The 24,525-nt window shown below is 34.5% G+C and overlaps 1 protein-coding gene across 2 annotated transcripts in view; it reads left to right on the forward strand.

Annotated features, from left to right (window-relative positions):
* Positions 1 to 24,525, forward strand: part of CUL3 (cullin 3) — an 87,790-nt gene that overhangs the window by 49,482 nt on the left and 13,783 nt on the right. For both annotated transcript variants that reach the window (XM_055346262.1, XM_055346263.1), the window contains 9 exons: positions 9,668 to 9,828; positions 10,851 to 10,965; positions 13,101 to 13,329; positions 15,992 to 16,137; positions 17,057 to 17,233; positions 18,824 to 18,994; positions 19,583 to 19,690; positions 23,322 to 23,446; positions 23,917 to 24,013. In XM_055346262.1, coding sequence (XP_055202237.1) covers positions 9,668 to 9,828; positions 10,851 to 10,965; positions 13,101 to 13,329; positions 15,992 to 16,137; positions 17,057 to 17,233; positions 18,824 to 18,994; positions 19,583 to 19,690; positions 23,322 to 23,446; positions 23,917 to 24,013 — 1,329 coding nt within the window. The remainder of the gene's footprint in view (positions 1 to 9,667; positions 9,829 to 10,850; positions 10,966 to 13,100; positions 13,330 to 15,991; positions 16,138 to 17,056; positions 17,234 to 18,823; positions 18,995 to 19,582; positions 19,691 to 23,321; positions 23,447 to 23,916; positions 24,014 to 24,525) is intronic.

Consider the following 24,525-nt stretch of genomic DNA (forward strand, 5'->3'; position numbering starts at 1 on the left):
TTATTCTACCCATTCTTCTGGTTCTTTTTGACATTTTTGCTGATGTGTAACATAAAAATGGACAGGTCTTTTTTTGTCCTTTTTAAAGTCTGGGTTTTCTAGGATTTTTTTGTTGTTAGTGATTTGTGGGAGTTTTTTATGTATCCTATGTAAAAGTCCTTTGTAGATGCATGATTTTTTTGTCTGTTTTTTTAACTAGGCTCCGTGCCCTGTGTGGAGCCCAATTTCAGGGCTTAAACTCAAAACCCAAGATAAAGACCTGAGCTGAAATCAAGGGTTGAATGTTTAACTGACTGAGCACCCAGACGCCCCTGTAGATAATGTTTTAAGAGATACTGTCTTCCATTCTGTGCTTGCCTTTTCTCTCTTTTAATAGTGTCTCTGAAGAGTTTTATATTAATTAGTTTTTCAATCTGCAATTATTGAATAAAGTGTTATATACATATCTGGCCAAATTTATTAACCATGTTCAGGTTGTCCACATCTTTACTAAATATTTTTGTCTGCTTGTCCTGTCAGCTCCTGAGAAACATTAAAATCTTTAGATTTAATTATTGATTTATCTTTTTCTCCTTTTAGTTGATATATTTTGAGGTTTTGTTACAAAATGAACATATATAAATTTAGGGCTGTTTGATCTTCTGTTGAATTGACTCTTATTTTTATGAAATATCCTTCTTTATTTCCTGTATATTGCCTTAAAGTCTACTTTGTGTGGTATTACTATATGAGTTTCCTTTTGGTTAATGTTTGTATGGCAGATTTCTCCCCATCCTTTCCTTTCCACCTTTTTGTGTCCTTATCACTTATAAGCACCATACAGTAACACGCTTTTTAATCCCATCTGATAATCTTTGGTTTTAAATTGGAGCATATGGCTTATTTCTGTTTATTTATAATTATTGATACATTTGAGTTTAAGTTTACCATTATATTGGGTCTTTTTTCTGTTTGTCTCACCTATTCTTTATTGATTATCCCAGCTTTCTTGCCTTTTTTAGGTGAATGGAGTATGTTTTATTATCCATTCCCTTGCCCCGTTACGTTATTTATATACTTACCTATTCTTTTATTATTTTTATTATTTTAGTGGTTACCTTGGAGATTACAACATAGATCCTTGACTTAAAGTTTATCATATATGTGTGTGTATTTTTAACTACTTTCTGGGAGGCCCTGGATGGTAGTATCTTCCTTCAAAGCAAATATAATTTTCTTCTGGCAGGCAGGCACAGTATGGGTAGATCACCATGATCTCGTTGAAGCTGGCTTTTAGGCTCTCTTAAGGTTGATCTGTTTTCATTTTGCCATTATTTCTGGGACATATCTTTACTCACGGAGAATAGCCATCTGGGGTCTAGAAGCCTGAAGTATTTACCAATTTGCTTTCCATGTTACTGTGCTATAATTCTAGCTTTTGCCTCCTCACCACCGTAAGTCTACCACTGGTCTATGTTTGGCTCTTTAGCCTTCCAGTGAGGCTTTGTCTTTGGTGTTTTGGTGTCTTGACCACACTTAGGTGGGGTGTCAGTAAGGATCTTGATGAAAATTGCTTGCAGAATTTCTGGCTCTTCTTCTCATTGCTTTCCTTTTCAGACATTGCCTTCATAAGTCCTAGCTCCTTCATACCCACATACCTGTGACTTTCTGCTGACTCTCCCATTTCCAGTCCTCCAAATAAAACGAATGACCCAAGGCAACCGAGTGAAGGTGAATGTCAGGCTCCTGTCAGTGTACTTCCTTGAATTTTCTCCAGAATCTTGGCCCCACAAGTCCTTGGTGCTTTTAAACAGTTGGTTACTCCTTGGTGCTTATAAACAGTTGGTATTTGTTTGCTTATATTGTTGTAAAATGCACTTAGCATACAATTTATTATCTTAACCAATTTTAAGTGTACAGTTCAGTGATAATTAATACATTCATACTGTTGTATAACCATCACCTCCATCCACCTCCAGAACTTTTCATCTTGTAAAACTAAAACTCTGTCCATTAAACAGCAACTTCCCATTCCCCTCTCCCTTGAGCCCATGGTCACCATCATTGTACTTTCTGTTTATATGAATTGGACCACTCTAGATACCTTATACAAATGGAATCACAGAGTATTTGTCCTTTTATGACTCAGGGTTCTTCTGTGTTGTAGCATGTTCCTTTTTTATTTTACGGCTGAATATAATATCCTGCTGTATGTGTGTATCTCGTTTTGCTTATCCATTCATCTGTCAGTGAACACTTGAGTTATTTCCACCTTTTGGCTATTTTGAATAATGCTGCTATAAACATGGGTATACAAATGTTTCATTAAGACTCTGTTTCCAATTATTTTGAGTGTATAGCCGGATGGTAGAATTGCTAGGTCATATGGCAATTCCGTTTTTAATTTTTGAGAACCACCATGCTATTTTCCGTAGCGATGACACCATTTTGCATTTCCATCAGCAATGCTCAAGAGTTCCAGTTTCTTCATATCCTTGCCTGTCAGCACTTGTTATTTTCTGGGTTTTTGTTTTACTTTATTTTCTGATAGTAGCTATTTTGATGGGTGTGAAGAGATGGTAGCTTTTTATTTTCATCCAGCTAATATAGTTGTTCTTGCTGAAAAATTGGTCTTGTAAAAGCTATTCTTTCAGTATTAGGAGTGGAAGTGAGTAGCATAGCATTTTAAGGTAGGTTACTTTGAAAATGAGAAAACAGGCACAGATGTTAAAGTCACACCTAGTAAATGGCACAGATAGGATTGAAATAACCTTTCTGGCTCTTAAATCTGAGTTCTTCACCCCTGAATTATATTGCCTCTCTAATACAGGTCTCCTTTCTAAAGTCTTAGAATATCATTGTTCCAACACTTTGCTTTCTGTTACTTGAATATTACTCCTATGGTTCTAATAGGTACTGTTTTCTAGCGTTGATGGTCCTGTCGTCGTCGTCCCACACCCCCCACCCCCGTTAGATCCTTGAATTTTAGTGTAGGGAACAGTGCTTTTATTTTAGTATTTGGTTCGATTTAAACAGCTTTAGAGAAATACGACTAGGGTTTTGATTTGTCAGATATCCTAGGATACAATTCTTAAAACAAATGAAAGTTATTTTTAAATAGAATTTCTTACAACTACATTGTTTTAAAAACTTTGACAGCCTTGAGAGATTTGGGACCCATTTTACAGTGGTGGAAACTATGACTTTGAGCTTTAGTCATGGAGCTTTCAAGCCAACTGTATTCTGTGCTTTTCCATGTACTTTACCCAGTAACATTGTTAAGTCCCGAAATGTTATTCTGTCTGGCAGTTTACTATTAAATCTCTTACTGGTGCCCTTTTTATAGTGTAGTCAGTCACTGGCATTTTGGAAAATACTGGGATAGTTTTTTTTAATTTTGCTCTAAAGAGACTTTTTTTTTTTTTAATATAACTGCACTAGAAACTTCTTGTTACTTTTCCCAGGGTTTTGTTTTTTTTTTTAATTTTCTATTTCTATCTTCATAGTGTTAAGCCTTCTTAACTTGTATATATTTCATGGCTTGAAAGTGAACCTGTCTTAAAACACTTATATTTATTACTTGTTGATAGAAGATTGCCTAGTGATTAAGCTTGGGAAAGCAGGTTCAAACATGTTCTAACAGACGGTAGCTACTTACAGCGTTATTTGCTTTGTTTTTTCTTTTAAAAAACGAGCTAAACTTTTCAGGATGTATCTCTAGTTTATGAGCAGGACAAATATTTACTATTTGTAAAAGATTTTAACCCTTGTTTATATTCATCTTTTATCCTCTTTTTAAAAAATAAAACTTGGTTAAAAAATTTGCTGAACTATTTCTTGCAAATAAATTAAGTAGTAAGAGTTAATGTTATTTTTTGAATTTCATTATCATTTCTTTCTTTTATTTTGATTTTTTAAATATCAATTCCTGAGAAACGAAGTTCTTAAACTCATAAAGTTACTTCTTGACTTTGCGTAGGTTTGGCTTTCATAAGCTCTGTGTGTCTGCATTGCATGCTAAGTTTGATCTCATTGTTAAAATATTTAGTATCTTGGTAAAGCCATCAGTTAAGGGGGAAAGCAGAAATTTCCCGAGTTGGTGGGAGTTGTAATATCTGTGGCCTTATAGGACCAAGTACCATGTAGGCTGATGTCCTCTTGTCGACAGGTAATGTGAAGAGCCGTAGGCCACGAGTAGGCATTTGCTGAAGGAGTTTTACATGGATATCAGTTGATTGAGGTCGCCTTTTGTGTGTGTGTGTGTGTGTGTGTGTGTGTGTGTGTGTGTGTGGCAGGGGAAGAGGGACTCCAGTCTGTCTCTATCTCAAGTCCTAGAGACCTGCCTGCCCTAGCTGATGCTTTTAAATAGGTGGCACTTTTAAATTTCTTATCTAGCTTTTATAGTTGTTCTTGGCAGGGAAGTTGGCCTTTCAAAAGCTATTCTTTCAAGACTAGAAGTGGAAATAAGTGGGATAGCATTGTGAGGTAGGGTGTTGGGGCAGTCTGGCTTTTCCTCATGTCTATGAAAGCAGATGGCAATGAGATGGCCCCATCATTAGTTACTCCTCCTCACTCCTGGGTTCATCTAGTTTGTGAAGAGGCATGCTTGTTGTAGTTTTGCTTGGCCTAGGAATAGCAATCCCTAAGAGAGAACCATAAATAGAGATTGAGAATATAGCTTATCTCTGTAGCGATGAAACTCCCATCTCTTTAGTTGATCTAATGTTTGACTCCGACATTAAGCTTTCAAACATGTTTTTCAGAACATTTTATATTTAAAATGCTGTATTTTGGCTTAAAAAGGCATATAGAAGCAGCCACCAACTTTCTGTCTCTGCTTAGCTTTCTTCAATAGATAAATGACTAATGGGCTCATACAAACTATATTTTGATCATAAAGCCTGAGATTTAAATACTATTTTAGATTATTTTTTAATATTTTTTCTTTCTTTTGGGGTGAGTTCATCATCTTGTCCTTACTTTGAAGCTGTATTCTTTTAGCTAGTTAGAGGTTAACTAGATGTGAGATTTTAGATTTTTTTAAATTAAATATTCACAGAGACATATACAAAATAAAAGTCCTCCAGTGATACAATTAGAACCTCATTAATATTCTATTACATAAATTCAGCTGTTAATTTTTTTAAAAATGTTTTTTAAGTAATCTGTACACCCAATGTGAGGCTCAAACCTATAACCCCAAGATCAAGAGTTGCATATTCCACTGCCTGAGCCAACTAGGTGCTCCCCAGCCACTTATTTTTTTAACAAAGAGATTCCTGTTAGAATCCATTAGTAAAATGCTGTTGTGTACCCACAGGCTGTATTCCTTCTGATAGTGCTAGTAGGCAGGAAACAGAAGGTTAAGCATGCTTAGTTAGCAAATATTTTAATATATATTGTGCAGATCACAAGTTTATTGTGAACGTGTGCATGCATTTCTGTTTAACATATACACCTATAAACACTTGAGTATATGCAGGTAGATGTTTTATTGTGCTTGATGGTAATCAATCATATATACCAAATGTGTAATATAAGTAACTTGTATTATTAATTTAAACAGCCACACTCAATTCTGTGTTTTCTCTTGTACATTTATTAGCACTTTCTTATGTATAATCAAATTTCAGGGTTAACAGATTTTCCTAATATTATAGTTCATTTAATTGCAATCATTATACACACCTTGTAAGTCATATATTAAAAGACAAAAGTTTAGGTCTTATACTAAATATGATGTTTGTATTTCGTCTCCAGTCATCTTCATGGACTTGAATGTTCTGTTCCCTACTCATTCTAACCATGTATTCCCATCACACCTAAATTCCTTTACTAAACCATTGTTTCTCCCCATACAGAATATACCTGAAGAATTCATCAGTTGTACCTGACCCTTTTTCTGCCTTTTTGCTGGGCAACATTATTGGCCAAAACCCAGGTTATAGATTGACCCACATCATTGTGCTTAGGGTTGGGAGAAGGGAAACCCAGCCAGGGAGACTGGTAACAAATAGAAGGGGAAGAAATAATAGTGAAGTATATCTTGATCCTTCTTATACATTAATTTTTTATCAGAGTTAAGCTTCATAGGAAATCATACTAGAATTTTAGAGATTACCTTTACATTGCCCAGGACCAGAGAGGATAATGACTTACTCAGAGTCACACAGACAGCTAATGGTACAGCCATTGTTCATACGAAGAATTACTTACTCCACATCTAGTATTTTTGCATTTAGAAATTCACTGTTGGCATGCCTGGGTGGCTTAGTGGTTAAGCGTTTGCCTTAGGCTAAGAGCGTGATCCTGGAGTCCTGAGATCCAGTCCCACATCAGTCTTCCTGTGTGGAGCCTGCTTCCCCCTCTGCCTGTGTCTCTCCCTCTCTCTCTCTGTCTCCCATGAATAAATAAATAAAATCTTTAAAAAACAAAAAAACAAAACAAAAATCCACTGTAAGTGGTAAATTCACTTGAAAAAAACAGTTTAGCAGTTTCCATATGATCTAGTACTTTCATTTCTAGAAATATGTTCCAAGAAAAATGAAAGCATATATCTACCTGAACATTCATAGCATTACTCATAGTATTCAAAAACTGGAAAAAGCCCCAAATATCCATCAGCTAATGAACTAAACGTGACATATCCATATAGTGGAGTACTATTCAGCCCTGCAAAGGAATGAAATAATGATAAATGTTAACACCATTAATGAATCTTAGCAACTTTATGCTTGGTAAAAAAATCAGATATGAAAGATTACATTTGATTTAATTATATTAAATGGCAGAAAAGGGAACTTATAGAGAGAGAGAGCAGGAGTGCTGGAAGTGGGATTGACTACAAACAAGCTTGTGGGGTTTTTTGTGGTGACGGAAATAGTCTAGAACTGAATTGTGGCCATGGTTAGACAACCATAGAAATAAATGTACTGTTAATTACTGGATTGTACTCTTAAAATGAGTGTATTTTATGGCATATAAATTATACTGCAGGAAAGCTAAAAAAGGAGAATATTAAAAATTTTTTCACTCTAAAATTCATAATTTACTTTGAAGATTACATTATATGTGTCTTTTGTTCTGTAATTCTTAGAGGTAGTGCACTTTCACCAAAATCAATAAAGTCTGATTCATTCTTTTGGCATTTCTTTTAATTAAGAACATTTGGTTTCTTAAGAAGTTAAACTTGCTAGTGTCATATAGACATCATGTATGATAGGTATCTGACCCCCATACACCCTGCAAGTCCCATAGGTATGTAGAGTTGGAACTTGTAGTGCTTGCCAGAATTACCGGTATTTTCTAGTCTAGCTATAAAACAGCCTGATGCAAAATTCTCTTGCTGCTTTCACTACTTTCAGTATCTCTTTTCTATTTTGCTTGTACCAGTTGAGCTTTATGTTTACTTTATGCTTTATGTTTACTGAGAGTATTTATTTTCAATCCTGTTTATGCCACTTGTCCTTGTTATTAATACATCATTTAATACCATGTAAATCAATAAAATGGTGTTAAAAACAATAGAATTTGTTCTTTGGTAAACTAGATTGTTTTAGACTTGACAAAGGCAACACAAACACTGGTTCGAATTAGGTGTGGATAATTTAAAAGAAAGGAACAGAATTGTAAAAATCTAGAAGGACTTTTTTACATTCAGATTGCTTCACAAATGTCTCTAGTTCATGTTCCATCTTAATGAAACAGAGTATGTGAGAGTGGATGTAAGAAAGAACACTGAACTCCAATCACAAGATTCATGTTCAAAGACAAAAGTCTTCATATCTCATTGAACATGTATTATATTGTAATATACAGACAAGTTGGTCTGGGTGTTAAGTGGTATGAGGGGGTAGCCACTGCCATCCAGGAAGGAGGCCATCACCCTGGCTCAACCTTTCCAAAGTCCCCATGTGGTAAGGCTGCTGGGGGGAACAAGATCGACAAGCCCCACACTGTCCCATGCAAGGTGACCGATCACTGTGGCTCTCTGCTGGTGTGCCTCATCCCTGCCCCCCCACCCCCGCCCAAGACACTGGCACTGTCTCAATCTCTGTGCCAAGAAGTTACTGAAAATGGCTGGTATTGATGATTGCTACATCTCCGCTAGGGCCTGCACTGCCACCCTGGGCAGCTTCTCCAAGGCCACTTTTGATGCCATTTCCAAGACCTACAGCTATATTGCCCTCGACCTTTGGAAAGACTGTGTTCATCAAGTCTCCCTATCAGGAACTCACCGGTATCTTGTAAAGACCCAACACCAGAGTCTCTGTGCAGGGTACCCAGGCTCCAGCTGTGGCCACCACATAGTTTTGTACAAGGGGAAAAAAGTTAAAGCCTATTTAAAAAAGAAGAAAAAATAATTTTAAAAAATTTACAGGAGAGTCATCGGTGAAAATTTTGAATTTACCTAAGGGTAATGCACGATTTTAAAAATGTGAGCTTGTGCCAAGATTATATAGAATGTAGAAATGTGAGCAGCGAAGATACTAATCAAAGAGCGGCTTTCTTTGTAGCCATTAAGGTTATGCCCTGGATGAACTGAATGGAGGAAGGTTGCAGGAGTGACGTCACATGAAGAGAATGCTACTCGTGGAGAATTTAGTCAGCAATTGTTCAGAGGGTTGGTCGGTGCCATTTTAGTTGCATCACTGATGTGGTTGAGCTTCTGTCTATGTTCACCTGGTAGTTTTGCTTGGTTTTGCTTGTAATGACAGTGTTCCTTTTAAAAGTTCCAGGATCACAGTGTGCAGTGGTTCTTAACTGGTTTGGGATTATAAATGCCTTTAAGAATCTGATGAAAGCTATGGGCTTTGTTTCCAAAGTACTTACATACTAGCAAACACATAATAATTCTATAATTTTTGGAAGTTCACAGACCCACTGAGGCCCACAGAGATCCTGGTTAAGAACAGAAAGGAATTCTGTTGTTAATTCTTTTGTGAATTAAAAACTTGGTAGTTTTATTCCAGTGTATTTTGCTATAAATGTGGATTTTCAAGTAATACACAAAATAGGGCTTGTATAGCCAATAATTCTGGATTATATGTGCTCTGTAAAGTGAGACACACCTGTAATCAAGTTGGCAGGAACTTGAAAATAAGATGACAAGTAATCTGTTTGAAATGACAAGAGGTATTTTATTAATGCTGCTATATTCTAGGCATTAAAGCCTTTTAATATTTACTAGTAAGCAATTGGCTTAAGTTACATGGATCTGTATTGCATTTGGCTCTTAATTTTACTTCAAAGAATATGATCTTCAAGTATAATATTTGAGAAAGTAAGAACAATGGTCAGACATGATATGGCTCTAGAGAGAAAGGAGGATGTGTCTACCTTGCTATCTACCTTTCTCCTCTGCTCTTTACTCACCTGCCTTACCCTGGGAATGGTGCTTGTGTCCCCACCCCCTTTTTTCTTCAGGTTAAATGGGTGACCACATATATTCAATTGTTTGTAAATTGTACATTTGTATATTGTAAAGACTAACTTTAATATAACTTGGGAGGTGCTAGAAAATTCCATGGTGCTTAAGATAGTTTGAAGTGGAAAAAAAAAAAAGATAGTTTGAAGTGTTTCTCATCTGAAAAATTGCTTTTGGATTTTATTTCCTTTATTATTGTAGCTCACAGTGATTATATTTGCAGGAGTTGTGCTCACGTTTTATGGTATTGTTTCACTGCAGGACCGTGTATATGTACAACAAAATAATGTGGAGAATGTCTACAATTTGGGATTAATTATTTTTCGAGATCAAGTTGTACGTTATGGGTGTATTAGGGATCATCTACGACAAACGCTATTGGACATGATTGCAAGAGAGCGAAAAGGAGAAGTTGTAGATCGGTATAATCATCTTTTTTATATTTCAGTGTTCGGTTTTTTAATGGTTTTTTTAATATCCTGAGAACCAATTTAGTGTCATAATCTTATTAAAATAGATAAAAGTTTTATTGCCTGGCACATTATGAAAATCCTCAAAAACAATTAAGAAAGTTACCTGGGTTTTAACTTAAAAGCACACATGTGTTGTTAGAAGAGACCATTCTGAGCTTCTATTTAATGTACTTTTTGAAAACAAATCAGCCATTAGTCTTCCCTTTTGGTTTCTCATGTATTTTTTACGCTGGCATTTTGATCCTTTTTTGCTGTGTGATAACATTTTTTGGTTCTCTTTGTCTCTTTAAAAGGCTCTGGGCTAGCCTTCATTCTTAACATATTTGAAGAAAACTGTTGAACATAGTCTCCGATGACTAAGAACTACTCTACCCATTCTGTTAAGTCACGTTGCCTCCCCTTACATGACTGCAGTACCATTTTTGTGACACGCAGCTAAAGAGGCTTAAAGCACGAAAGACTGCTTTCTCTGTGTGTCTGTACACAGAGCAGCTAATAGAAGACTACTTGTAAAGTTTTTGTTTCAGCTTTGGTGCTTGGTCTGGGTTGCCCCAAAGCCATTCGATACCCGAAAAAAAAAAAAAAAAAGATAAAAATAATATCTAGGAGTAGCTGTGTGTTGTACTCATTTCAAGCAATATAGCCTCCCTCTCTCCTTACTGCTTTCTCATATTTTTATATTCTGTGTTTTTATATACACAGAGATATTTAGACAAGCATATTTTCTTTCAAATTTTAAAGTTTGAGAACAACTTGACAAATAGCATTATAGTCAAGATATGTCATCCATTTAAAATTACTCTAAATACTTATTTTATAAGTGAGTTGCTTATGGGAGATGGATCACTCTGATTTAAAAAAAATGTTCTAAAAAATGTTCTAAAAGTCTTTCTAAAGCTACTTCTGTTGCATTTTTTAAAGTGAGACTTTAACGTAATTTGATTATCAAGTGGTTTAACTTCTTTTGACAGAGGCGCAATAAGAAATGCTTGCCAGATGTTAATGATTTTAGGTCTCGAAGGACGATCTGTCTATGAAGAAGATTTTGAGGCTCCTTTTTTGGAAATGTCTGCAGAATTTTTTCAGGTAATCAGTGAAAGATATAAATAAATCCTCTCAAGATATTCTGAAAGTTACTAAATGTAGTTACTGATTGAACACTTGGCCTTTTTCTGTTGAGGCCCTTTGGGAAGGAGGGCACAAAAAATACCCGTTAGATACCTACTCCCTCTTCTCACATTCCAGGGAAGGAACCCATTAAAAAAAAAAAAATAGAGTTTGGACTTTTTACACACATGATTTTTTTAAACTGTGTGTTATAAAACATACAAACCCAGAAATAACTTTAATATTTTGTTATATTCACATGTTAGAAATTATTTACCATAAATTCACAGGCAGTGCATCACTAATGAAGTCTCACTATTCAGGCTTATGGTAATATAAATTACTAGTAAAGTAAGTATAGAAATAAACATGATCTTATAGCATGTGTATATACTTTAAAGACTGTTGGTGAGGAAATTAGAGGTCAATAAGTATAGTTGGTAGAATTTTGCAACAGTATAACAAACCCAGAACCAACTAAATTGCTAAAAGTAAAGTTAAACTAGTCCTAATTTGTAATGAAGTTACAAAATATAAGACAGTATTTATAAGATATGATAATGAGACATATTCCTGAAAACATCAATTATAGTAGGAGCTTTGTAGTGTTATCAAAATAGATTGAATTGAATCGTAAAAGTTTTTACTCCAATAATAGGGCTTTTAAAAAAATAAATGAATACAAAGTTCTAGTAATTTGTAACAGTTCAGTAAGTCATTAATAAGACTGATTGGATGTATATAGGGATGGATCTCTGCATTTCGAATCATTTACACAAAGAAACAAAGAATGAACTTGCCTTTTTATTTATTTTTTTTAATTTATTTATTTACTTATTTTTTAGTTTGTAACCAACCAGTCAGGAAGACCTTTGTGGCTTGCACTGGTGAACCTAGATCATGTTTTATGAGCTATTAATTTTATAATGTAGGAGGCAGACTCCATTTTCCAGTAATAAAGCAACTAATACTAGATATTTTTGCAACATTTTTGACCTTCACATTCATTTAATTTTCCTTCATTTCGCTGTAGATAAACCAATGGAAGATTAATTGTCAGGATTCCAAAGTGTAGGGTGCCTAGGTGGCTCGTCAGTTAAGCAGCTGCCTTCAGCTCAGGTCATGATCTCAGGGTCCTGGGATCAAGCTCTGTACCTGGCTCCCTGCTTGGTGAGGAGTCTGCTTCTCCCTCTCCCTCTCTCCCCCCTCCATACACACCCTGTTCTCTATCAAATAAAAAAATTTAAAAAAAAATAAATTATAAAAAAGATTCCAAAATGTGCTATAGTGACATGTGCATGCATGTTATATATACATAATACATACTGTTTTTAACAGGAGTGAGAGATGGTCTCACCAAGAGTTTTGTTTGGTGTGTTAATGTCTGTTCTTAGAAACTTGATTATTTTCAGGGACTAAAACTACTTTTTGTTAAAGTAGGAAATGTTATTAAATTTTGTACATAGTTTATATCAACATGTCTTCCTTTTTGTAACTCTTAGATATATATTCATTAATCCTATCAAATAGGTTAAAATCATTTGGATTAACATAGTTTAGTGGAATTTCTGTAAGGCTGGTGTTAGACAAGATTAAGAGTTATTTAAAGTTCTATTTCTAAAACTTCTGTGTGTGTGTGTGTGTGTGTATACACATGCATACATACTCTTTTGAGACTGGGAGTGGGGTGGCAGTTGGACTTCAGTAACTGGCAGTATGTCAGCAAAACTATGATAAGCATGATGAGTCTTTCTAGACATCATCACACATTAAATCAAAAAAGAATTTCCGACTCTGAGTTGGGTCAGATGTTTCATTTTATACTTTTGACCCTTACGGGCAAGTGCTTATTTTTTCTACTATTTGAAGTACATTGGCAAAGTTTGAAAAACACTGCTTAAGGATAATGTATTGATAACTTCTTATGTAATCAGTGCTTTAAAGGATATAATTAAGACTATGTAGATATGTGTGATAAACTATATAAAATGTTAACAGTACTTATGATATTTAGTTTGGCTTATGATGAACATTATAGATACTCAGTTAAAAGCAGAAACACATTTTGCTTCTATGTTTTAAAAAAAAAAAAAATCATGCTTTTTTATTTGCAGATGGAAAGCCAGAAATTTTTAGCAGAAAACAGTGCTTCAGTATATATAAAGAAAGTAGAAGCTAGAATTAATGAAGAAATAGAACGGGTGATGCACTGCCTTGACAAATCAACCGAAGAGCCAATAGTAAAAGTGGTCGAGAGGGAACTCATTTCCAAGCACATGAAAACCATAGTAGAAATGGAGAATTCGGGCCTAGTACATATGTTGAAAAATGGAAAGACAGAAGGTAAGTGTCAGCAATTGAAATATAATTGAATCTTTATAATTCTAGCAGGTTCTTAGTTAATTTTTTTATTTTCCTATAATTAAAATACATTATAAATATGAGTCTTAGTAATATGTGTCATTAATTTATTAACCTTGATAGAATTTAAGAGTATTACATTTTTATTAATGAGGATTTTTGGTATTTCTTGTTAATTGAGTGGCTCTTTTTATCTGTCTTTCATTTTAGTCTCCTCACTTTTTGTGTTTTTCTTAGTCCAGAAGACTAATATTTCTGTCCTTTTTGTGTACAAGAGAGTTAGACTCTCCATTTCCACATACTATGTGATTTTTTTGTGATTCTTTTAAAATCTGACATACCAATCATAAAATTTCTATAGGCTTTTTTTGGGAATTAGTTGTGATAAGGGTGTTAAAAATGCAAAAATAGTATCTTTCATGTAACATTTTAGATAAATTAGTAGATTGATTCTGGGAACTGTGAAGTTACAGATTTCAGAAAAGGAGAATTGCTTTATAAAAGTACCCAGTTTTGAGATAATGGTAGCATTTATTCTTGTTAGCTGTTTACCCTTTTCTCTCCTGAAAACAATACTTTGTGATTTCCCTATGAGAAGTTATAAATAAAAGAGTAAACAGTTAGGTTGTCCTTATTTTTAATTTCTGAAGTTTTACTTTAAAACTATGACTTTTGAAATCACTGATACACTATTAAAAAAACAAACATGGTACTCTTGCTGTTTTCTTGGTTCTTAGATGATGTCTTAGTGTTTTAGCTTCTTGCTTCTTATAAAAGAAACATATTGCCTGTTAAGAGCTTGTTGGGGAACGAAAAACAATTTTTAAGTGAATAACAAAGGAGAGGAGGGATGTAAGAGGAGATACAAAGTAAGATGGTTGGAAAAGAGGTTTTCTGTGCTTCCTCTTGTGTAATCCTTGCTATGTGTTTTGAAATAGCTTGTATTTCTATATATTTCTTCCTTGAAAGTTGTATGTAAATTTGTTTTTATTAAACCAGAGAAAGTTACTTTTTAAAAAAGACTCTTCTTGGAGCATCTGAGTGGCTCAGTCAAACATCTGACTTGGTATTGGCTCAGGTAGTGTGATCTTAGGATCCTGGGATCAAGCTAGCTTCGGCTCAGGGTGGAGTTTGCTTGAGGTTCTCTCCCTCTGCCCCCCTCACTTCATTCACTCACTCTCTCAAAATAAATAAATGTTTAAAAAAAATTTTTTTGTTATAATTTATGCCAAATGTGAGAAACTGTAAGATTTGCTGTAACATTGATTACTTTGGACACATATTATTGGTGAAAACTTACTTTTTAATACAATTTGATTTTGAAAGTCACTAAAACTAATTTTAGAAGCTCTTTTGTAAAACTTCTAAGTATTTTTAAAACACAACTTTAGTTTTAGGATCTAAATAGTTGTTAAAATGAAGACTGAGGTGGGTAAATTATAGCCTATCTGTGAAATCTGGACCACCAGCAGTTTGGTTGGGGGAAAAAAATCGAAAGAAGAATATTTCATTGCATATGAAAATTATATAAATTTTTAGTGTCCATAAATAGAGTTTTATGGGAACACAGTCATGCCCATTCATTTATGTGTTATCTGTGGCTTCTTTCTTATTACAATGGCAAAACTGAAGTAGTTGCAACAGAGACCATATGGCCTATAAGCTCATAAAATACTTACTATGCATTTTAGAGAAAAAAATTTCCCAGCCTCCCATCTAGAAACTGCTGTTCTAATTCCATTGTCAAAAGTTCTTGATTATAAAGCTTTTTTTATATCATTGTACAGTTCTGACACTTAGAGTCTCCCAGTAAGTTCTTATTTCAAAGAAATACTAGACATATGGGAAAGCAGTGTTCTGTTACCACATTTTAATCTTGTGAAAAATGATATAAAAAATGGACAGAATCCAGGATTTTCATTCTAAGTAAGAACAGTATAGTGTGGTAAAACAATTTTTAAAATATACGTATTGGCCTAGGACATCACCTGGGAAGTATTAGGGATTCCTCCAAGGAAAATACTAAGGACTGGGAATACATGCTATGAATTTCATATAAACTTTGTCACAGCATGTCTTGGATTTTAATTTCATATAAAACTTTATTTAAAATAAAATAAATCCTAGTATATTTTATTTTTACTTACTGTCATGTTGTTTGAACTTTGTGATAGACATACCTAAAAATACCTGTAAGACTTTTAATTGATTTTTATATTTTCCTTATTATTATGTTGACTACTAATTATACAATAATTCAAGTTATCCTTTTGATAGACATTTTGTAGTATTACTGGGTTTTAGATTAGAATCGTGTAGGAACTCAAAGCTGCAGTTTCCTTTTTTTCTGTGGGTTTTTTATGCTGTATGGGTATCTTCCATGTAAACTAAAATCTACTGAGAGATTTTATTGGTGGTGTTATCTGAAAGCTGTATTTCATAAGTTGCAATAATAACCATTAAGTAGCCTAATTTTTTTTTCTTTTGTTTGTTTTGTTAAGTGTTTTTTTAGTCATTTTTCACGTGATCAACAAGTGGCAGTGATGGAAAAATAAGCTTTGAGTTCACAAATTAGAATAAACAGATTCACATTTTTTCTCTTAATTTTTAATGTAGTCGATTTGTATGTTCTTTCTGATTGCAGACCTTGCTTGCATGTACAAGTTATTTAGTCGTGTGCCAAATGGCTTGAAAACAATGTGTGAGTGTATGAGTTCCTATTTGAGGGAGCAAGGGAAAGCCCTTGTTTCTGAGGAAGGAGAAGGAAAGAATCCTGTTGACTATATCCAGGTAAGTGAATACAGAAAATTCTCTTTAAGTTTGCGATAAAGTAATTTTGACACATGCTGGTAAAAAGAACACTTTTACTAAGCTGTATGTATTTTGTATTTTTCACTTTAATTTTCCCAAAGGAAAGATAATATGTGTGATTATCCTAGGTATTTTAGAATTTTCCAAAGTATGTGTATTTATATTGGAACCACACTCAGCTTCTTCTTTGCATTTATTAACCTGATGAAGACCTTGTTTAAATGGTTTTCAAGAATGAAAGTAACTACTTTTTTTATGCTTTAGTGTTCATATACTTTGAGGTATTAGAAAAAATAACTTTTCAGCTAAATATTTTTGTTCTAAAATGCTGCTCTTTCAGGCAATTTTATAAATAAATAAATTATGCCCCAAGTTTTTCATGTTTCAGTATAAATACTTTTGGGGTGCATTTTTAAAAGCTGATTTTCTGGGCAGCCCCAGTGGCACAGCAGTTTAGTGCCACCCGCAACCCAGGGTGTGATCCTGGAGATATGGGATCGAGTCCCGTGTCAGGCTCCCTGCATGGAGCCTGCTTCTCCCTCTGCCTGTGTCTGCCTCTCTCTCTCTGTCTCTCATGAATAAATAAATAAAATCTTTAAAAAAAAAAAAATAATAAAAGCTGCTTTTCTGGGGCTTTACTTTCAGTCAAGATAGAGAAGGGTGTGGAGACATAGTGCAAATGTTCTTTAGTTCGTCTTCAATCCCTCATTGCTGACATGTTTTAATACAGACTTATATAAAGACTTGAAAATAATAATAGAGAACCTGTAAGTTTAACACCAAATGCAGCCATTTATTACCAGCAAAGTTAAGATAAACATAACTGCTTGTAAGTGTATTGTTTATAGAAAAAAAATTATTATAATGTACCCTAAATTTCTTTATTTCTATTTGGAAGGGCTTATTGGATCTGAAGAGTAGGTTCGATCGCTTCCTCCAGGAATCATTCAATAATGACCGGCTCTTTAAACAAACTATTGCGGGTGACTTTGAGTATTTTCTCAACCTCAACTCCAGGTCCCCTGAATACCTCTCATTATTTATTGACGATAAGCTGAAAAAAGGAGTCAAAGGGGTAAGTATTAACACATTGGAGAAACACATTCATTACACTTTATTTGTAGATTTAAAGTTTTATATAAAATTAGAAATATAAAAATAAGGAATTTTGTTGATATAAAATTAAGCCTATTTCTTTGCTGTGCTTAAATGTGTGCTGTGATCTCTGAAAAGGATTGTTGAATATCTGAAATGGTCAAAAAGTACTTTGACATTTCATTTAATATATAATTTATATCAGAACCAAACAACTACACAGCCACAATGTTTGACAGTCTTTATGGACTTTGGGGTTTTGATATGCTATGTAGATAATAGGGATCTAGAAGACAACTGTCTGTGGCCTGGAATTTTGCTTGCTGTCATCTGGTTATGGGAGTTCGGTATCAAACAATACTTGGATGCCAAGAACTTGAAGGAGTAGATTAGAATTGCTATGAGAAAGTAGTTTGAAAGCCTTTGATATGTATCTGGGATGTTGGAGCTTACTACAGTGTAGAAAATCAAATATTGTGATCATACATACAGTGGTCTTTTTAACTTATCTTGGAATTTGAGAGAAAAGGGAAAAACAGCAAATGCCACAGGTTTTCCAGGCAGCTATAACAATGAAGAAACAAACAAGAGAAAGATCACGATAAAAAGACAACATCCATTTAGTCTTCATAGTTTTAAATATATGCTTAGTAAAAATTGCTACAGTATCATCTTGCCCTTATTTAAAAGATGAGGACAGGGGGCCCTTTTAGTCTTGGAATTAAAACCAATTATTACTCTTCTATTTGCACAACATAGATTTTGAATGAGCTTGCGTGAAAATATCTATCTTTTGCTTATATAAGTGTCTGCCTAAATACTATGGAAAAGCATTGGAAGATTCTTTTTTGTGATTAAAATTTCATTTCATTTGTTCTCAGTCATCCTTTAATCGAGCCATTATCCCCTCATTTCCTCCATTCACTTGGTAGCCCTCTAGGGAAGGGAGGAACATCACTACAGCCCCTGATCCCTGCTGTGCTAGATGGGAATAGAAGAATGAGAGTGTGCTACTCTGTGAAGTAGAAGATGTGTTCTCAGACTAGATCCCGCCTGCTGATACCTCTCGACCAGACTTTTTATGTTTATTGTCCAAGTCTTATTTTCTATTTTTTGAGGGGGTAGGGGGCAGAGGAAGAGGGAGGAGGAGAATCCCAAACAGGCTCCGAGACCAGCACGGAGCCCCACGCAGAGCTTGATCTCACAACCATGAGACCATGACCTGAGAAATCAAAGAGTCAGATGCTCCATTCACTGAGCCACCCAGGAGCCCCAGTCTTATTCTTAAACAGTAGATGAGGGATCCCTGGGTGGCGCAGCGGTTTGGCGCCTGCCTTTGGCCCAGGGCGCGATCCTGGAGACCCGGGATCGAATCCCACGTCGGGCTCCCGTTGCATGGAGCCTGCTTCTCCCTCTGCCTGTGTCTCTGCCTCTCTCTCTCTCCCTCTGTGACTATTATAAATAAATAAAAAAAAATTAAAAAAAAAAAAACAGTAGATGAACTGTGGTGTTATTTTTTGTAGAACTAAAGTTTTATAATTCTTAAATTGTCTTCTACTTGATTTTGCAGCTAACAGAACAAGAAGTAGAAACAATATTGGATAAGGCAATGGTCCTTTTTAGGTTTATGCAAGAAAAAGATGTATTTGAACGTTACTATAAACAACACTTGGCAAGGAGACTTCTCACAAATAAAAGTGTTTCTGATGACTCTGAAAAAAATATGATATCTAAGTTAAAGGTAAGGTGTATATGAGCTGGAGTGACGTACCTAACCAGTGTTTATCAAATGATTGAACACCAAAATGTGATTAGGAAATATGTAGTTGATTTTAAATACTTATTTTTATAAGTTAATAAAACTAGATTTTTTGAGCAGGTTGCACTTAGATTTGTTTAGGTCCTGGAACATTCAGAGTTTGCTGGAGTTTCTCATGGTGTGGCAAGATACATTCATGGAGATCTGGGGGAGGATTAGTGCAAGAGAAATGGTGAAGGGAGTATCACCATTTAGTTTTATTTCACAAAATGTGGTCTATAGACTACTATACTCCTATCACCTGAGTTGCCTATTAAAAACCTAGAGCATTGGTCTATACCTTTAGTGAGGTGTATTAGAATTTCCAAAAGAGTCTGAGAACCTGCATTTTAAAATAAAATCCTTGGAGTATTCTTAAACACACTGAAGTTTGGTAGCTACAGCCATAGGACAACTAACTATTCGAAAGATTTAGGATGTCCATTACATGGAAGCGTATTTCTTTGTACATTTGCTCATAGAAAAATACATACACAATTGTTTGTGTATGTATGCATTTTTCTTCCACAGACTGAATGTGGATGTCAGTTTACATCAAAACTGGAAGGAATGTTTAGGGATATGAGCATCTCAAACACAACTATGGATGAATTCAGGCAGCACCTACAGGCAACTGGGGTAAGATTCTCCCATTAATTTGTACTTAATATGTATGTATCTATGTGAAGTCTTTTGTAATGGGCATTTTTATCCATGTTAAACTAAACTGCTGGTGTCATTCCTTTAAATGTTATTAGGGGCAACATTTTTATTATCTGTATGTACTTGAAAAATTATTCTCCCTCATGTAAGCCCTTTTCTTTAACTATTAATGTTAAAATATTTTTTTCTTATTCTCCTAAAACTTAGTTTATCCTCTCCACTTGAGGGAATATGCTGAAAAGTTAATAGAATGATTCCACTGTTAAAACCATTATAGATTGTGGAAGGAAGACAGGGCTTAGGCAAGCTTGCTGAGTCTTAGTACTCTTGCTCTCACTTTACCCCCCAGGATTGTGCTATCTTAGAATCATTACCTGACCTTCCTCTATATAACCTCAGTATTCTCATCAATAAGCAGAGAAGCATAAAGGGAGCTGACATTTTCAGAGCCTGTGGGAGCTGACATTAGTGTGTTATAAATAGGATTTTGTATTGTGATTCCCAGAAGACAGTAAAGCTATAGCTTGCACAGCTTTGGAGTTTGATGAGGTTTTTGGGAGGGTTTAATGAAGTTCAGAAAGTTTTGCTTCTCAAGTGACCATATACAACTTCATAATTAAGACATGTAACAGCCACTTAAAAAATTTGGAAGTTAAATCCTCTGATTTTTTTTTTCCTCCTCCTCCTCCCCCCCACCCCCCCCCCTTTTTTTTTTTTTTTTGAGAGAGAGAGAGAGAAAGCATAGGGGTGGGAAGGGCTGAGGGACAGAAAGAATCTTAAGCAGGCTCTGTGCCCAGTGTGGAGTTGGACGGGGGGGCTGGATCTCAGCAACCATGAGATCATGACCTGAGCTTAAACCAAGAGTCAGACACTTTAACCAACTGAGCCATCATTCCTCTGATATTTAGATATAAGACTATCACTTAAACTGTTCTCAGTCTCATTTCACAAACAAATTATATGAAAACACCTAATTCTATAGAAATGGACATTTATCTATATCAAGGCATTCTGACTCAGAGGGACTTCCAAGTCTCTCCCCATTGTAAATAGTTAATATGATTTGCCTCCTAAAGCTTATTGTGGAGAAGGGCTGAGAGCAGGAAAGATACAGCAACAAGTCTGTGACAAATAGAAATCTGGTTGGGCAGGAACTGAATAATGTGAATATCCAGGATACTTTTTTTCTTTTTTAGATTGTTTAGAAATTTATACTTGATTCTATTTAATACATTAATATATTTTAATGTGATACAATTATTTTTCCTGTTTATTTTTTTTTCCACTAATCTTACACATATTGAATGCAATAGGTAAATAACCTGGTATGGGTAAATATTCTGTTGAAAGAAACCATCTGTAAGAGAAATGTTCCTGGATGGGTTCAACACTGTGTCTAATTACCTTGCCTATGATCGGTGAAGGTCTTGTGATAAGAAAATTATGATCTTTATTCTTGACCACTTTGTTGCCATTGTTTCATTTTTAAAAAGGGGCTAGAGCTAGTTCAACCGAATTTTATCAAATCCTGTTTGCCTTTATTATTTTCTGTTACAAAGTTTGTGAGTCTTTCATCTATATTAATATATCAAGTATATCTTGCACTCTGGTAGAATATTTGTTTAATAATTAATTACAGTAAGTAGAGTACTTATAATCACGATGCTCAGAGTTACATATCTGCTAATTTGTTGTGGTTTCCACTTATTCTAAGGCCATTATTTGCCTACAGTTACTGGTTTATGCTAAGGATCTTAAGCTTTAAGTCTTCTAATTTGAAGTCTTAATATACATTAGAAAGAATTGATGAAAAGTGGCAAAATCAGAAGAAATACTGAGCTTTCTGAAATCTTTGAGCCCTTTTAAAATATCTCCCAATTGTCAACAGACCTTTCTCTGTAACTTTATTAAGTTCTCCTGGCCTGTTGAAATGCAGAGTGGCTCTTGCATTTACTTTCAGAAGTTATATAACAGGTGCTTTCTTAAAATTCAAATAATACTTGTGGTATATTTTATTTAGATAAATTTTAATTTTTATGCTGAAGGAAATTTTAAGTATTTGTCCATTGTTTCCTGTGTTTTTATTTTAAAAACTGTGACGGGCAGGAAAACTAAGCTTGCTATTATAGTTTTCTTTATTTATATCAGCAAGCCATATCATATCCCGACTGACTTTTCTGGTACCCCAGACTCTATATACTTCACCCTGTCATGTGCTATCTTTGAATATAAGCTGAATGTCTTCAAAATATTACTAAGAAAGCTAGAAAGAAGAGATAGAAACCACTAAAGCAATAGTTGTCTGAGATTCTTCTTTTTTTTCCCCTCCATTTAACAAATAATTCAGTAAGTGCTTTCTGTGCCAACCATTGTTTGGGCACTGGATATACAAGAGAGAATGGAACAGATAAAATTCCCTTCCATGATGGAAAGGCAACAGATGAGAAGTAAGATAAGCAAGCCCATAGCATCATAGCTGGTGATAGATGATAGGAAATCTGTATCAGCAGAGTGAACAGGGAAGGCTTCCTTTAAAAAATGACATTTTGAGGAAAGATTTAAAGATTAGGGAGCAAGATATGTGGGTACATGGGAGAAAGAAGAAAGGACTTCATTGTTTTGGGTGGATTAAACAAAGTCCTGATGCCATTAACTACCACTTGCAAATGCACCATTCTGTAGCACTGCCAACCTCTGTTCATCATCTAAGAGTCTTTCTGTGGCCATCTCTCCTCTTTGTCATCTAAGATTACTAGTTCAACTTCTTTAGAATTGAGTAGTCATTTAGTAGATACTTGTGAGGAAATCTGAGCATGGTATACTACTTGATATTTATGAAGTTTCTTCCTTTAAAAAATATCTATATCACTAATCATCCAGGTTAGATACAGAATAATGGTTTACAACAAGCTGTGAATATCAATAACAATATAGATAATATTTCACTCTTAAGAATTCTTATTAATATACCCTCTTGTTTTCTTTAAAAATATACTTATAAGGAAGAAAATATCTGACTATGACCATAATGCTAGCATATGTTTTGTAGAGGTAGTTACCTATTAAACAGTATTTGTAAAGCGTACTGTGTAGAATTGGATCTACAGTAACCTGTGCAAAGGTTGTTAAAATAAGAACTTAATGTGAAAACAAGGTTTTGATCAATGTAGTTGAAATGCGAATGGGATATTAGAAATAGGTTTTTTGTTAAGATGGTAAAAATACTTAAAAACTGAGATGAAAGATTAATATCCTTAAGATGAAAGATTTAGAATGCTTTCTAATATGATACTGATATGGCCCCTTGTCTTCTTCTAAAATGATACTGATATGGCCCCTTGTCTTCTCAGTGACACCAGTAAGACGTCGTTCATATACTAAGAACTCTCCCATGGTCATTATTTTAAAGTAGATATCTTAAGCAATAAAAATATTTGCCAGGTTAGTTAAAATTTAGAAAACACTGATCTAATCTTTAAGAAGATGCATTTCATTTGCTTGATATTGGACACAGTTAACTACTTGGATAATTCTAATGGAGTGTCTATATGGAATGGAAAACAATTCCTGGTTCATTTGAGGGGGGCATCTTTTTGTCTTTACACAGGTGTCTCTAGGTGGTGTTGATCTCACGGTCCGGGTGCTCACAACAGGATATTGGCCCACGCAGTCAGCCACACCAAAGTGCAACATCCCACCAGCACCAAGACATGCTTTTGAGATATTCAGAAGGTAAACCTAGATGAGACTTTGCAAGTACGGATAACTGTCCACAGTTGAAATAAACTTGAGCATTAGTGCTGTCACTGATTGAGGATGAATTTACTTCATTTTTTACCTCATGGTCAAAAGGAGAATTTGTCCTTTATGCTTTTTAATATGTAAAAATGAGTTGCGGAAACTCTGGAGAGGACTGTTTTACTAGTGTCCTTTCTTCAGCATGAGTGTGTGGTTAGAAGTGTAGTTTGCGTTGTTGATGTCTGCCCCTGGCTTGGAGCAAATTGATGACTGTTACTTTGGAGAAAAGTGATCTTAGGAATAGTAGTAGCAGGTGAGCAGTGGGCAAAGCGACATGGTATACTAATAGAAATTAACATTGTCCTTATTACATAGATGCTTATTAAGTGTTGTTATCCTGTAGTTTATAATTCCAAATATGTAAATCATATGATTCTCTAAAACTTGATTTGATTTGCTTAAAGGTTTTACTTAGCCAAACACAGTGGTCGACAGCTCACACTCCAGCATCACATGGGTTCTGCAGATCTCAATGCCACATTTTATGGACCAGTTAAAAAGGTAAATATTGTATGTTTGAACATACTTACATTAAGTAATTTAAAAATAAGATTAAATTGGAGACAATATTGCATAAGATAATAAGATGTAAATTGATTTGAGAGTGTACAAAGCTTTGAGTCCCTTTTCAAAATTCTGTCTCCTAAAATCCTTATTTCCAATAAATCAAAATGAGGAAAATTAACACAAGATTTGTGAGATGTACAAAATACTACTAAAGTGATTATTATAAAAATTAGCAAGACACTAGTGAATTGCCTTCACGTAAAAAATGTAACTGCTTTTTTATATAAAAAATTATGAGGTTTAGATGAGCAATTTACTTTCATTGCTTTGGGTGTACATCAAATCAGAATCAGTTGCCTTCAAATAGAAAAATAATAAAAAATGTTTTTAGAAAAATATTAAGAAAAAATATCCAAGTTGCCATTTAGGCAGCAAATAACAGTTTTATTCTAAATTCTGATAGTAGTGCTACTGGTTTCATATGTCACAGTAACACTTTTTTTAAT

Source organism: Nyctereutes procyonoides, unplaced genomic scaffold, assembly GCF_905146905.1.
Source record: "Nyctereutes procyonoides isolate TBG_1078 unplaced genomic scaffold, NYPRO_anot_genome, whole genome shotgun sequence".
NCBI classification, from domain to species: domain Eukaryota; kingdom Metazoa; phylum Chordata; class Mammalia; order Carnivora; family Canidae; genus Nyctereutes; species Nyctereutes procyonoides.